The sequence below is a fragment of the Hevea brasiliensis genome, chromosome 15 (assembly GCF_030052815.1).
Source record: "Hevea brasiliensis isolate MT/VB/25A 57/8 chromosome 15, ASM3005281v1, whole genome shotgun sequence".
In the NCBI taxonomy this organism is placed as follows: domain Eukaryota; kingdom Viridiplantae; phylum Streptophyta; class Magnoliopsida; order Malpighiales; family Euphorbiaceae; genus Hevea; species Hevea brasiliensis.
The window spans coordinates 72,259,241-72,276,522 of NC_079507.1; the positions used below are offsets into that span (position 1 = coordinate 72,259,241).

The following is a 17,282-nucleotide window of genomic DNA, read 5'->3' on the forward strand; positions in this document are numbered from 1 at the left end:
GAAATTTTTTAATAATAAATCAAAACAAAGACCTAAAGAGTTAAAGACACCTTAAGTTTATGTTGAAAATTTGGCAGAATTTCTCCTATACCTAGGACCTACCCAACCTGCAAAATAACTCAACTAACACTTTTTAATCCAAAAGGCCTCAGGCCTACAACACAACAACAACATAGTGCCTCTCGTAGGCCTACCAAACCAGTCAATTCTCACAAAAATACACAATTGAGCTATGTATTTTAAAACTAATATTTTACAAAAACTATCCAATTTAACCCCAAAAATTCTATAATTATTCACTGCAGTCCTTAACAATGCCATTCTTCTATTGCAATTGGAATTATAATTTTCTAGCTATGCTTGAATATTTTATGGATTTTTATTCTAAACTCAATATTTGGTAAAAAGGAGAATTCTAAATTTCGGTTTACCTACACCAATTCTGACACATGAAATGCGTTCGGGGCATCTGAAATAGTGGAAAGCATTGTAATATTGACCCACTTCCAAAGTGGGTCTGGCAACCCACGCTTCCAACCCGAAATTACAGTCCCGATCACCAGTGAAATTTCTTTAAAACAAAAATACCTGCGCGAAGCTCACAATATCAAGAGTTAGAATATAATTTTTATTTAATTAAAAAGACTCATTAAAGATTTGAAAAATCACTGGTAGGCTCCTAGGACCCACTAACAGCCTATTTGGCATTGAGTTTGGAAGTTTAAAATTGCTTTTCTGAATAAAAATACCATTTTAGATGCTATTAAAAAAAGCTATTTAGAAAAAGTTATTTTATTATTTTAGTATTCTTATGACTAAAACTAATTAAATTTAATTTTTAATTATTTTTTAATACTATCTAACTAGTATATTTAAAAAAGTGATTTTCTCAATGGCAGTTTCAACAGCAATGCCAAACAGGCCGTAAATTTTCAGTGTCAAAAAAATTCTAAATTGGTATCGTTGCAAAGCTCTCGACATATAGGTTATGTTGGTGGTCTCAGATTTTTGGTAGGATTTATGGTTTAGGAGAAATCTAGCCCAAAAATAAAAAAGGGCTAAAATTTCTAGAGCTCGATACACACAAACCGCTTGATGAAAATTCATGAAATTGGTGCCTATGGAAAGCTAGTGAGGTGTAGAACAAAAAGGGAATAAGACCCAGTTCAATTGGTGGCCGAAATTGCCGAAAATGACGAGAGAAGGTGAAGAGCCGCGTGCGTGCAGGGGAGCTTTTGGAGTGCATTTTCTCGCTAGAAAAGGGACTACCGGCGGTGGGGGAAGGGTGCCAGGGTTGCGCCGGCAAGGGAGGAAGGCAGGGGAGGTGGTGTCCGGCGGTGGTGGGAGGGAGGAGAGAGAAAAGAGGGAGAGAAGAGAGGGAGTTGGGGCGCGTGAAGAGAAGGGAAAGAAAGGAAAAAGAGGATTGGTCCGATTCGATAGGTATAATTCGGACTGGTTCAATTCAAAATACCCAAAATTTAATTTTTGCTCTGTCCTGAGACCCAAAAAGAAGTCCAAAAATTTCAAAAATTTTACAAAAAACTCATAAAATTTTATGAAGTCCAAAAATATTTTCAAACTTGCCACATGGTCTTTAAATTAATTTTTAAAAATCATTGAAATTAATTAGCTTGAAAAATAAAAACTCAATTTTAAAAACTAAGAAAATTCAAATTAAAATATCACAATATTTAACATATTAAAATATCAAAATTTATACATAAAATAATTATTTAATAATTCGAGACATTATATCACGAGTGGCAAAGGGAGGGAGAGCTAAGGGTGGCCTTGGCCTCCAAACTTCCTGATTTTTTTTTCGTATATATATGTAATATTTAATTAAGGAGGTAGATGAGGGATATTAGGGATAGTTTTGACCCTTCAATTATTTTAAAAAATTCTTAATAGATATATTAAATTTTAATTTTTTTAATTAATTGATTTCTCAAATTTTCTATTAGTCTCTCTATATATTTATTAAAAAAAAAATTAAATATGTATAATAAATTTTATTTTTCATCAATTGCCCCCTTAGATTTTCTATTATGATTTAAATTAAAATATTAAAATTATTTGATTGTCATTAAATAAATATAAAATTCAATAATTATTCAAAATTTTATATTTACAAATTAAAAAAAATAAATTTAAGCTAATTTAATAATTTCCTACACATAATCTAAAATCAAATTGAATTTTTCATTTTTTTTATTATTTTTCTCTCTCATTCTATGCGTACAAATTTTTTTTTTCCATATCTTCTCTCTCATTTAACTTTCTATCATTTATTTATGAATATTTTATGAATATTTTAGATGGATTAAATTAAAATGTACATTTATTTTTAACTAATATATTTATTTTATTTTTTATAAGAAATATGTTTATTTTATTGTTTTATTAATATCTAATTTTCTATCTCTCTTTAATTTTATTGATTATTATATTTTTTTAATCTTATACTATTATATCATATAGTTAGTTATATGTGATTTATATTTACCTTTTTTGAGATAACATAAACTATACACATATAATCAATGTATTATGTTCGGCCCCAAAAAAAAAATTCCCTGGCTCGGCCTCTGCTTCCCACTACTATCTATCTAAGCTTCCACAGCTTCCCTCCAATCTATCAAGGGAGCAACTAAAATAGCTAAGGTAGTAACCGAGTTTTCAGGTTTGCTTTTAGATTGATGAATTACATTGAACATGCACCGGACCAGACTTTGTGACTATCTTTGGAAACTGAACCAAGAAGAGAGGCTCACTAATTATATATATATATATATTAAACTCTTATGAATAGGAGTTTAATAATTATTAAATTAAATATTTGTATCAAAATATATATAAAATTAATTAAAAAATATATATATAATATATAAATTTATGTATAAATATTTAATTTAATGATTAGTTAATTTATTATATGAATTTGAGCTTTTTGCAGCTGTACTTTCTTTTTTTTTTTCAAAAATTCAATTGAAAATAATTTTTCTTTCATGCCCTATTGCCTGAGCTAGCTAGGAGAGCCCCAGCCCATTCCTTTCGTCCATCAGATCCTGGACTGGCCATTCCTCATAAACACTGTCCTTGAGTCGTGCTACTTAACACCTACCTGAAATTGAAAGCGTCAAGAAGAGGGGCACTTTTTGTAGGTTGTGGCCGAAAGAGGATATATGGCCCGATGGCCTCTCTCTTCTTTTATAGCTTGGGATGGGCCTTGATAGCTTTGGTCCTGCATCTGCATTAAAATTCGATTTTTTTTTAAATTAAAAATATATTATTAAATTAAAACTAATCTCATTGGCATTCTTTAATTTTAGATCACTTCGTTTCTATTTAATTTTATTTCTCATAAGATGGACTTAAGCTAATCATCCACCAAACAGCTGAATTCGTTTAGTTATGCAGTCTTGTCAAAGGACCTTCCTCAGTTGGTCCGAAACGACGATGCCATAGTCTTGTAAATGGGATTAAATATTACTTAATAATAATATCTGAAAGCTTACCATTAATCCCATCAAAAAACAAAAAAGAAATATTATTAATTGAACATATTGCTACAAAAAAGACGATCGATGTGCAAATCCACCTGCTAACTTTATACTGATTCAAAATTTCAATACAACACATAGAAATTTTAAATAATTAAAAGACTGTACAAATTGGAACCCTTTAATTTTTTTATATTAATTATAATATATAAGTACTTGATATTTTAATTTAGTATCAAATCACTAGTTCACTTCTATGGTCAAGAAATCGTGCAAAAAATAAGCCAGTACAGTAATACAGTTAGTTAAATTAAAATTAGAATCAAAATCGTGGGAGGACTTTGAAAAAGGCCAATTCAATTTCATACCCTAATAAACCAGAACGGACACAAGACCAGGGCCACCGTTTAACTTGCTAAAGTTGTACATAAATGTAGTTGATGCGTATGAGAAATGGAAGAATCATAAACATAGCCATTGGCATTTAGCATTCGCAAGGAAGGAAAATAAGACCGTAATTATTTAAAGAATCTATAAATTTTAAATATTAATATATAATGAATTTTAATTAATTTGAGATTCAACTAGGCCAAGATTAAGAGTTATCGTTTCATAGCTTTCTGGCAATTATTTTGAAGACAAGAGATTGATGGTGGGGGACTTTTAACACTATAAAAATTGGGTGGGGTGGTTGCATGTCCCTTTACGCTCAATCTGATCATCATATTTTTTTTTTGCCTTTGAATATTTTGCTATTTGCTTTCTTTATCTCCAAACCAACTACATTTATTTCATAATATCGCCAGTACATTTGCTATCACTTCTCCATGTTTAGTTCATTGGCGGATTCATTCGGTGTGATTTATATGTAGAGTGAGGGGTTCTTCTTTTATATCACGTAACTTATTCTATTAGAATTGAGAAAACATTAAATAGTTTTGTTTATATTGAAACTACTCTCATACCAACTATAACTACTTAATTTGCAAAACCAAAATTACTTTAAAATTATATGAAACTTACAATTAATTTAAAGTTGCAATAAAAAAAATATTTTTATATTTTTTTAAAAATAATTTTCATATAAAAATATATTTCATATATAAATTATTTTTTACAGAATAAACAAAACCTTATTACTTCTTGCTCATCCAAATTAAGTATAAATAACTAAATAAAGCCATTTTTAATTACTTTGGCTACTGCAACGCGAGTTCTCATTCTCAAACCTACCATGAACTCGAGCCTTTTCCTGGGCCATGCACGATAATCACCACAATATAAATGTTAATAATTGGCTAATTCTCCTTATCATGCTAAGGTACGTTACGTCACTTAGCTTAGGTTGAGTGCATTTGAGTTGATTTGTTGGCAGAAATTAGTTAGGCAGAACATGTTAAATTTTTTTTTTCTAGTTTTTAAATAATAAATAAAATTTCACTGTTTAAAAAAAAAAAAACCAAAAGTGATACATATATCTATCACATTTTATGTTACTTGTAAAAATAAAATGGTTCTCTCTGCTATTTTTTATGTAATAATTTGTATGAAAGTGATGTAAAGAAAAAAAATTATATACACAAAAGAATACTAAAGGATGGAAGTATCATTCGGAAAATTATAGTATATTCCTATTGCACATGAAAATAATGCATCTTCTCTTATAAAAATGCAGGCCCTCCTTTTAATATAAGAGTAATTTTTTCCTATATATGGGTGTATATAACTAGCTAATAATTAATTATAATTTTAATTAAAATCATAGTGGATCTGATATAAGAAAATATGTATGTAGTTTTTTATTGATCGAGTGTTTGTACACTTTAATTGTGACACCCCTTACCCGTCTACAGTATATCCGAGTAAGATATATCACACAGTGTACCGGAATATTCTATTTTATCACAATCATTTTTATTCTTCCTTAATTTATTTTTATCATAGTTTTGAATATAATTTGTGAAATATAATTCATTTAAGTCATTTATTGAAATTATAATTTATTTGAGGTTCCGAAAATTTTATAGAAAATCCGGCAGAGTACCGGCTAAAAATAGAGAAAATAGTTCTTCGGAACCTGTGAAAAACACTTCCAATAATCATTTCCAATCATTCTCAAACTCCAATAATCATCAAAATCTCAATATTTTTCAGCAACATTTCCATTTTTCAATCATTCATTTCTCATGGTATTCATATATAAGCAATAAATAAATATTCAATTTTCCATTCATAAACACAATTTCCACTATTTACATTAACATCAAAATACATTACATAAGTCTCAATTACACAAGAGAAAATAAAAATTAGTTACAAAATACCAAAATGAAACCTAGTGTCCTATCAATGCACTGAAGATGGTGAGGTGACACGGACACTATGCAGAGCTGCAGGAGGTCTCACCCAGTCTGTGGTCTACTGGGCTCTCGGTCAGTATCTCCAGAACCTACGCGTGGCAAAAGCAACGCGCTAAGCAATAATGCTTAGTAGTGCCAATAATAAAATAAAAAGAAATAACAGAAAATAAACATGCAGTGAATGTATTGATGTCTCATTACAAATAAATTTTCGATGAGTATTTGTAGTCGTACTTATTTTGTACTGGTTATATTCATTATTTCATTAACTTTATCAACTTTCATTTTTGGTTGCCCAAGTAACCTATACTGGACGACTGGCCTGGATAAACGGGTAAACTGGCACTGAGTATCAAGTACCTCGGGCCGTCACACCATCGGTCACATATGTATCTCCCTGTGTGCAACAGAACAGCTAATAAGCTGTAATAACATTAGGCACAAAGCCAAGTCTCAACACAATGTCAGAATGGCTAAAAGCCATGAAATCACAGAATGGCATAATGCCATGTGCAGTACTGCTAACTGAACCCTATTGGCATGCCAAGCTATCCAAACCAATCTTGTTAGGTATATTAGGGCATTTCACACTTTTAAATTTCACAATTTTTGGAATTTAAGTTTTAGTGTTACTATTCCATTCATTGATCAACAAAAATGTTGACTTTTGCATAGGCAATAGGTACATTGGTTTTAATATCATCAACATACCACATTTTGCATTCAAAATTTGTTGGTATTAGTTGCCAATACCATTTTTAAGCTTAATGTTAATTGGGCAGAATTTTTAGTTTTTACTCCTTGTATTTACTATTCCATTGGTCAATTTTGCAGTGGGAATTTGGCAAAATGATCAAAATGAAAGTTGTTCCTTATTTTGTCTAGTTGAATTTCCTTTTTTAAATCACTCCATTTGGAGTTTTGTAGCTCAAGTTATGGTCCAAAAACCACAACTGGCCGGATTGAAATTTTTCTGGACTGACCATATCTACAGTGCAGTAAACAGTGACTTCAACTCACTTGTTGGATAGGTTCTGGTCATAATTTGGGTTAGGTTTCTTCATGAAAGTTGTTGTTCTATATCTCAGCTTGTTGTGGGTAAAATTTCAGGTCAATTGGACCATTCTACACTGAGTTATGGCTAAATGACCAAATACTGCTCATTTGGTCATTCTGCAGAAACAGACTGCAGGTCACCTGGATTGGGGCAAACTTTTAGTCCACTTGGTTTGGTCTTATGGGCATGGTTTCTTTACCAAAGTTGTGCCATTATGTGTCTAGTTTCATGTCCAATTGGCCAAACACCAATTGAACCTCTACAATTCAAGTTATGGTTGCCCAAACCTGCTGGACTCATGTCCAATTCTGCAGGTCACCTAGGGCAGCCACACTAAACCCAAATCTCATCACTAAACACACTTTATTTCTTGTTTACCCATAACTAAATGGTCACTAATTGACCATTAAAACTTCCATTTACCATCAATATGGCCAAACCCTAATATAGCCCAAAACCCTAATTTTCAAATATCCATTAATGCACATACATCAATTCAACATATTTAATGATATTTATGTCTCATACTCATGGTCAAGACCACCCATATACAACTTAAATTCATTCAAAACTCATCAACACTTCCATCACTAAGGCTGCCAACAAATTTTAAGTGGTCCATACATGGATATGTTCTTTTAATTTCATGAATTTCTAACTAAATCCATATACCTAACTTCAAATTTAAAGGAAAAAAATGGAGAGATATAGCACTAACCTTAGTGGCAGAATTTTCTCTTGACCTAACTTAGATTTTTCCCTCACTTTCTTTAGTTTTCTTGGCTACCAAACACCTTCCCAAGAGGTAAGGATAATTTTTAATGAAGAGAACTTAAGGTTTAGTGGTGAGAATTCAAGGTTTGGAAGAGAGAAAATGAAAGGAATTTTAATGGAAGAAGAAAAGGTTCACGGCTGGAAATGGGAAGAAGAACAAAGCTGGATTTTTCTTTCATTTTCTGCTCATTTTATTGATTTTAAATGGGTTAAGGACATGTGTCACAATATGATTGGTCATTGGGGTTTTAATGACATCATAATGATGTCAAAAATTCTCATTTATTCCATTTTCTTTTCTTTTTTTTTTCTACTCATTTTCAATTCAATTTTTAGCAATATTTATTCATATTTTATGTTATAATAATTATTTACTTAACTGGACAAGTCGGCCAAAAATCATCTCTGAAGACGAAATGACCAAAATGCCCTCCGTTTGGCTTAACAGACTAAAATTGTCTGTACCGATTGAAAAATTTTTCTAAATATTTTCTTGGAATTCTAATGTCATAGAAATCTCAATGACCCTTCTCTGGAGTTCCAAAAATTATTTTATGAATTTTCCTCCAAGTCTAGGGCTCCTAGTTGCGAGAACCGCAACTTCCTACTAGGTTACCTATCGCTTGGGCACCGGCTCATTTAACTTGGTTGTATTTTATTTCTAAAATTTTTTCTAAATTTTTTTTATTAATATTTGAGTTAATTATAGTTACTTACTTTAGTTTAAATATTTTTCCGGACGTTCTAGCTATCTGAACTGACACTGGTCACCGGAATAGTAGAATGTACGGAGTTGCTACAGGGAGGGTGTTACATTAATCAATGCAAATAGAAAAATTTTTTAATATAAAAAATAGACCCCATATGATTGTAAAAGAAATATATTGAGAGTATTTAATAATATCTTGTATCATAAAAACTTAATTAGTTTGCTATAATTAATATCAAACCTTGAAATTAACACAAATATTGTTTTTTGACATAAAAAAAAAAAGCACAAACAAGAAATTTTAAATTTTTAGAGTCATTATATTTAAGGGGAAAAAAAAGGACATGCATCAACAAATATATAAGGCACCAACATCTTTCGACTTTTCATAGCTAAAACACTGAATATTGTTGTGAAGTAAGGTTCTCTTAACCTTTATCCACAAATATGGATGAAAGTAAGAAAGAAAACATAGAAAACAAACCAATATCAGTTGAAGCTTTATCTGAGAAAAAGAACAAGCAGCCCAACTTCCTCTTGTCAGTCAAACTCAAATATGTGAAACTTGGTTACCACTACTTGGTTTCCAATGCCATGTACCTCTTGGTCTTACCATTTCTCTGCATGATTTTGGCTCATCTTTCAACGCTTGCCGTTGAAGATCTCACTGAGCTATGGAACCAACTGTGGTTCAATTTTGCAACAGTTGTTGTATGCTCAGCTTCTATACTTTTTATCATAACTCTATATTTCATGAGCAAGCCAAGAAAAGTTTACCTGGTTGATTATGCTTGCTACAAGCCAGAACCATCGCATAAGTGCACCAGAGAGCATTACATGCAGATATCTGCAAGGCTAGGAGTGTTCACAGAGGAAAGTTTAGCGTTTCTAAGGAAAATCCAGGAGAGATCTGGGATTGGTGAGAGGGCATATGCACCCAACGGCTTGTTGCAAATCCCTCAGGACCAGTCCTTGGCTGAGTCAAGAAGGGAGACAGAAATGGTAATGTTTGGAGCCGTTGATGATCTCTTGGCCAAAACTGGTGTGAACCCAACAGATATAGGAATACTAATAGTGAATAGCAGTTTGTTCAATCCCCAGCCTTCTCTCTCAGCCATGATTGTCAATCGTTACAAGTTAAGAGGGAATATTTTGAGCTATAGTCTTGGTGGTATGGGTTGCAGTGCTGGACTTATTTCGATAAACCTCGCCAAAGACCTTTTACAGGTTTGTTATATTTACGTTTTTTTTCGTAATTGTTCTCTTACTAAAATTCAAATTAAAGATTATTTTACTATATTAAGCACTTTTCACGGTGCAAAAGCCCAGCAGTAATTTTATTCTCTTATTTTTATAAAAGTGTAATTCTTTATTAACCGGATATAAATATTTATTCATAAAATTAAATTTTTTTATCTAAACCGATTCATTATGAATATAAATATATAAATTTATTTTTATATATTTTAAATTTATAATAAATCAGATTTTTTGTAAATTAATTATAATATTAATTGATAGTATCATTAATTATATATTACGTAATTATTACTGAGTTGAGTGCAGAGATGACCCATATTATTGATTGTGTAGGGACACCCAAACTCTTATGCCCTGGTGGTAAGCACAGAAAATATCACTCGCAATTGGTATAGGGGCAACGAACGGCCAATGCTTGTCACAAACTGCCTATTCCGTATAGGAGCAGCAGCCATTCTCCTATCCAACCGATCATCTGATCGCCGGCGTTCTAAGTATCAGCTCATCCATATCGTACGGACCCACAAGGGTGCTGATAATAAGTGCTACAACTGTGTAATGCAACAAGAAGATGAGAACCAAGTGGTTGGTGTCTCACTGGCGAAAGAACTCATAGTGGTTGCTGGAGAAGCCCTTAAGGCAAATATCACCACACTCGGGCCACTAGTTCTTCCATACTCCGAACAACTGCTATTTCTTGCAACTTTAGTAATGAAAAGGATTCTCAAAATAAAAATAAAACCATATGTTCCAGATTTCAAGTTGGCATTTGAACACTTCTGCATCCATGCAGGAGGAAGAGCTGTTTTAGATGAGCTAGAAAAAAATCTTGGTCTCACTGAATGGCACATGGAGCCTTCAAGAATGACTCTCTATAGGTTTGGCAACACATCTAGCAGTTCATTGTGGTACGAATTGGCTTATTCAGAGGCTAAGGGAAGGATCAAGAAGGGTGATAGGGTGTGGCAAATAGGGTTTGGTTCAGGATTTAAGTGCAACAGTGCTGTGTGGCATGCTTTAAGGACTATCAATCCGGCCAAAGAGAAGAATCCTTGGATCGATGAAATTAATGATTTTCCGGCTCACGTACCTAAAGTCACCCCATAATCTGTTAGACTCGTCTTTTCTTTTATGTGTTTCCTGTGTTTAATGAGGCCTAAATAATCAAAGACTACCCTTTTTTTTTTTTTTTCTTTTCTTTTCTTTTAATTTTAGAAATTGCTGTATTGCGTGTCGTAATAGTAACAATATTAATAATAATGATCTCTCTCTTTTTTTTAAACAAATAACTTCATTATTAGAAAAATTTACTTAGACTCGATTCATTATATAGGTCTTATATACCATTCATTTTGTATTTTAAATTTATAATTTTGAGTTTATAATAAATCAAATATAAATAAAAAAAAATACTCATTTAAAAATTTTTTGTTCAAACTCAATTTACTATAAATTCAAGATATAAATGTATTAATTAAACATATAAATATACATATACATGAAATTAAATACCAACCAACTGGATAGCATTGGTAAATTTTGAGTTTTGACCAGATTGACAGAAATACTCTACATTTGATCCTATCAGTATATTGGGGAATATTGTATGTGAGCGACAATGGGTGATTCTAATTAAAATTTTGGTAACATTAATTAATTGTTATATATAAAGATTATAAAAAAGGAAGAAATCTGAAATATCACTGTAGTTGTGGCAATGTGCATGTTACGTAGTTTTTCAATATTAATTACGAGAATTTTCAATTTTATCGTAAGCCGATTCGCATGAGTCTACAGACTCTGTCAGTACTTCATTATAGTTTTCGAAGAACATGATGAATAATAATTTCTAACCATGTGCATTAAATTTTAAGCGGTTCCGTCTTCATTGCTATGCTGGTTATTCATATTTAATTTTTATTTTTACTCGAAAAATTATTTATTAGATGGGTTGAAGAAAGCTTTATTCTCGTACAAGTGGATTTCACACTGTAAAACTCAAATTGAAATTATGTAAAAATTAAAAAATTATATATATATATTTTGAACTCTAAAATATAGGAGGTGAAATTTATATCGGTTGGGTATTCTTTTTAATTTATATAAAAATTCTCATTATTAATTTTTAGAATTAATTCAATTAGTAAGTAAATTAATTGTAATATATGATTATCTAATGGCTATTTTTTGGGAACAGAGCATTGATATCACTTAGTGGATACTGTAATAATAATTAATAAATAGAAATGGATCTTAGATCAAGTTAATCTATAATAATGTGCATCAAAAGATTCCTAACAACATGAAATACCCATAATTAGTTTTGGAGGCAAAGTGAGAGATTTTTCTCTCCATTGCACTATCTTCCCTTCTTTTATACTTTCCCTCCATTAAAGACTATTTTCTCCCTCCTTCATCAATGGAAGCTTGAATCTGCTAAAGTAGCCGAGGGAATAACAAATTTTCATAGTTCGGTTATATATGAAATTTTAAGTATAATATTGACTAATTTATACATTAAAATAATATAATTATACTTAATTTTAACATTAAACTTAAAATTAAGGCTCTTAAACTTAAAATTAAGGCTCTCTCTCTCTCTCTCTCTCTCTCTCTCTCTCTCTCTCTCTCTCTCTCTCTCTCTCTATATATATATATATATATATATAGATACACTGACACTTATGAGTATATAGTATATTCTAGATAAGGTTTATATATATAATATTTTATAAGTATATAATATATTAAGTATGAAACTTAATGGCACATTGATAAATAATTAAGGCTTAAATAGTACTTATGAATATGTAATTAAGTCTTAAATAGTATTTCAACATTTATAATTTATATGATTTAAAAAAAAATAATACATTGATAAGATAAATAATGTTTCTATAGTACTTATGAGTATATAGTATAGCCTATTTAAATTATAATGACACATTAATAAGCAATGGCGGAGCTAGAATTTCTAGCAAGTGGGGGCAAAAATTTTATCTTTATTATATTTATAAACTATTTAAAAAATATATATTTTTTCTTTTATATATAAAATATTGACTATTAGTAAATAAATAAATATACTTTTAATAAAATATAATTATATTAAAATTTTAATTTATTAAACTTTATCTTTGGATAAAATGCACAATATTTAATTATGTCATTCATTATAGTCTCGCGAAAAATTGATAAAAAATTGCTTATATATTGTTGTAGTCCACGAAAATTTCTTGTGGTATGGACCTGCAATATAAAAAATAAACAGGTCAATGGTCCATTGGGTATGGATCCGATGAGAACTCTCTGATGCTCAAGTTAAAACTAATATAAGAGAATAGTGTATTAGATTAATTAGCGAGAAATATACCTATGTAGATTTTCTAATCTCTTTATATAGAATACAGATAATGATTAGCTATGATAAGTCAACTATATAATTATGTAGATATTATTAGTTAGCATAATTATAGGAATTTATTTCTATTTATAATGCATAATTATAGTTATTGCTATTTTTGATAATCCTACCAATATAGAAATTGTTGTTTTTGATTGAGATTTTTTCCTGTTGTTGAGTGAGTCTTATAGCGTTTAAATTGACTGAATGAACATTATGACTGAATCATTAAATATAATTAGGTCCATGGGCTATTAAAAAACTTGAATTACTAGATTAATTATATATATTTTAGGGAGCAATATATATATATATATATATATATATATATATATATATATATATATATATATATTCTTCAATTATGTATTATATGCAAAAATTAATATTTAGCAATTGATTAAAATATATAAGTAATGTATTATTATTATTATTATTATTATTATTATTATTATTATTATTATTATTATTATTATTATTATTATTTTACTTTAGCTCATACACTATAATTAAATAATCGTTAAATATGAAGTTTCATTTGTCACGACCTAAATTATGGGCCGGACCATCACTAGGATTTGGGTTAGCATAAGGCCCTCAAAACTCGTAATAAGCCTAACTGATTTTAGCCCAACCATAAAGCCTATATCTAGAGCCCATTTTCAAGAAATTAACCGGATAAAGTTTGGCCATAAACTGGACTACCCAACAGAGAGATTTAGTTCACCTGACCTATGATCACAAAATATATAAGTTTGGGGAGCTCTGCTCATCCTCACAATCCTCAACATAATAATTATATCAAACGGGGGCTCAACTCCCTCATCCAAGGTATATATTCATTCCATTCAACCACACATTCATAAATATATGTTTAAAATTTCAAAACAAATAATCTTTTATAGTTCCATGCCAAATATAATATTCCTAGCAAATGCGGAGTCTAGATTTTTAATAAATACTATTAAATACTGATATTTACTGCTAGTAGACCTACGAGGAAGGAAGCAAGTTAATCATGAAGAAAGAAAATCTCCTATAACTTGGAAAAAAATAGGATAAATAGGAGTGAGTGTTCGATTCATAGAGTAAGATATTAATTTTATATACAATTTCTATAACTATCTAGGGCTAATACATCTCTAAGAATGAAATGCAGGATATATCAACACATTCAACCAAGTTCAAATAATATTCGTACAAAGAATAATTTAGAGCACTCACACACCCGTGTGTCACATCAATCACACACACACACACACACACACACACACACACACACACACAGATATATATATATATATATATATATATATATATATATATATGGGAGCTGATATCCTATACAACTCTCTTAATTCTAACATCTACCAGTGAGATCAACTCGAGCCAGACTTTCTCTTAATAATCCAAATGTAGGGGGTCAGCGAGATCAACTCAAAGCTGTACTCACTCTGACTTATTATAAAAAGGACTGGGCCCTAAACGAGACTAGCTCAAGCTGATCTGCCTATCCTAACCAAATCTAGTATCACACCTCATGCACGCTGACACACGCATACAACTTTAAATTATCCTAAGGCGACACCCACATCAATTTTATCAAAGAATAATGCAACACAAAGCGTGCCTATAATTGCTATATACATATAATTATAAGTGAATGTATGAGCATGCATTGTATGTATAATAATATTGAAATTATGAAAAAAATCAATATCTACTCACAATACACCAGGGATAACTGTGGTGGCTGAGTGGAGGAGGATGGCTAACCATGATCACCTAAACAATTACGTTATAAATTTATCAGCACTAACTCAAAACAAGACTTTATAGAGTTAAAAGATATCTTAATTTATGCCAGAAATCCAATAGAGTTTTTCCTATACCTAAGACCTACCCAAGCTGCAAAGTAGCTTAAATTATACTTCTAAAGTCACAAGTCAACTCAACAATATCACATGGCCCCTCCTGGGTCCTCCAATCCAGACAAATCTCACACAGTCCTACAATTTAATTATAAGGCTTAAAACTGATATTTTGTAAAAGTTATTCAAATTAGCTCTAAAAATTCAAAAATTTATACCCTGCGGTCCTTAACAATGCTATAAGACTATTGGAAAAGGAATCATAATTTTCTAACCACTTACGAATATTTTATGAATTTTTATTCTAAACCCGGCACTAGGTAAATAAGGAAATTTAGAGTTCAGATTTACCTACGTCGATTCTGATACTTAAAATGTGTCCAGGGTATCTGAAAATGGTGGTGAGGATTGTAATTTCAACCTGTTTTCGAAGTGGCTCCGGTAGCTCATTTGTCCGATCCAAAAATGCGAATCCTATCGCCTATGAAATTTCTGCGAAACGAAGGTACCTATGAGAAGCCCACAACACTAGGAGTTGGAATATAATTTTTATAAAATTAAATAAACTCATTAAAGGCTCAAAAAAATACTATGAATTTATTGGGACCCATCAAATTTTCAATGTCGAAAAATTTTGAAATTTATATCACTATGAAGCTCTCACCAAGTAAAGTACGTCAGTTCTCTCAGAATCTCCGTGGAGTTCTCGGTTTGGGAGAAATCGAGCCCAAAAGTCAAAATGGGCTAAAACTCCCCGAGCTTGAATTTGACAAATCACTTGATAAAAATTTGTGTTCTTGGTGTCTTTGGAAAGCTTTTGAAGTGTAGAAGGTGATTGCGACTGGAGCCAGTTCGATTGGTGGCCAGATTAGCCGAAATCGGCCTTGAAAGTCAAAGAGTCATGTTGCGCATAGAAGGGACTTCAACTCTATTTTTCGACCTCCTGAGGCGGCGGCTGACGGTGGAGATGGTTGCTGGTGGTGCGCTAGCAAGTTGGGGAGGAGGGGGAGGTGGTAGCTTGTGGTGGAGAGGAGAGATGAGAGCGAAAATGAAGAGGTAAGGGGAGGTGCCAGGTGCGACACGGGAGAGAGGAAGAAAAAAGAAAAATGGGCCAGTTCGATTCGATAGGTCCAATCTAGTTTGGTTCAATTCGACCAGTTCAATTCAAGGTAGCCGAAATTGAATTTTTATTCTGCCCTGAGACCCAAATTAAAGCCCAAAAATTTCAAAAAAATTACAAAAAATTCAAAAAAAATTGTGAAGTCCAAATATATTTTTAAATTTACCACGTGGTCTTAAATTAATTTTTAAAAATAGATGAAATTTATTATCTTAAAAAAATCAAACCCGATTTAAAAAATTCAGAAAATTCAAATTTAATTTCCATAATATTTAATAAAGTAAAATGTTATAATTTATATATAAAATAATTATTTAAAAATTTAAGGTGTTACATCATTAATAGGTTTTTAAGTTATTTTTTAATAAATAATTATAAGACTTTAATTTATTATATTCTATTAACTTTTTAGTGCTTAAATATTAAATTTTATATAAATTAGAGAAAAAAATTTAAACGATACATTGGATAAACTTTAATGAGGGCATTATATATATATATATATATATAGTTAAGAAAATTTAAGAAATTTTAGTGGGTCAATTGATCCCACTTGTAAAGCTTTAGTTCTGCCCTTGTTGATAAGATAATCGGTACTTGCATAATATTATATGAGTGTATAACTTAGTTATCATGACTCGATCCCATGGGCCTGACTGGTAGTAGGACCTGGGTCGACATAAAACCCCCGAGACCCATAGTAAGCCTTACTGTTCTCAAACCCATGACCAAGCCCACAATTTAGGCCCAATATGCATATAGAATAATTTAAATTAAACTATTATAATTTTAATTCGGGCCAACTTAACCCAATAATTATTAGAAACTAAAATTAAGGGGAGCCCAGCTCAATCCTATTACATCATTTATAAACTATTTAAAAATCATAAAAAAAATTTCATTTATTAATATAAAAACTTAAATTCATACAGTCCCTGACAAGATTAATACTACTGCTAGTATATGCGGAGTGCTAAATTATAAATTTAGAGAATAATAATACAATTAAGTAATTATTGATAACCTGCGAGGAAAGAAGCAGGTTATTCTGAAAAATTTCTCCTCCTATAGCCTGGAAAAATAAGGTGAACAAGGAGTGAGCGTTCGACTCAGACAGTAAAATACTAATTTTAAGTATAATTTCTATAGCTATCTAAAGCTAATGCATCATAAAGAGTAGAATGCAATACCTACATAGTTTTTATACAAATCATATCATAACAGC

At 30.8% G+C, this 17,282-nt stretch overlaps 1 protein-coding gene across 1 annotated transcript; it reads left to right on the forward strand.

The window, feature by feature from the left end:
• The first annotated feature begins 8,809 nt into the window (after positions 1 to 8,809).
• Positions 8,810 to 10,925, forward strand: LOC110644622 (3-ketoacyl-CoA synthase 11-like). The gene is made up of 2 exons (XM_021797499.2): positions 8,810 to 9,630; positions 9,997 to 10,925. Exons 1-2 carry the CDS (start codon positions 8,851 to 8,853, stop codon positions 10,768 to 10,770), a joined length of 1,554 nt encoding a protein of 517 aa, XP_021653191.2. The 5' UTR covers positions 8,810 to 8,850; the 3' UTR covers positions 10,771 to 10,925.
• Positions 10,926 to 17,282: the final 6,357 nt, after the last annotated feature.

Bases quoted from the DNA above. Each gene is read 5' to 3' on its own strand.
- LOC110644622 (XM_021797499.2), top strand. From the start codon at position 8,851: ATGGATGAAAGTAAGAAAGAAAACATAGAAAACAAACCAATATCAGTT. The intron at 9,631-9,996 runs GTTTGTTATATT...TTGATTGTGTAG, and splicing joins TCGCCAAAGACCTTTTACAG to GGACACCCAAACTCTTATGC.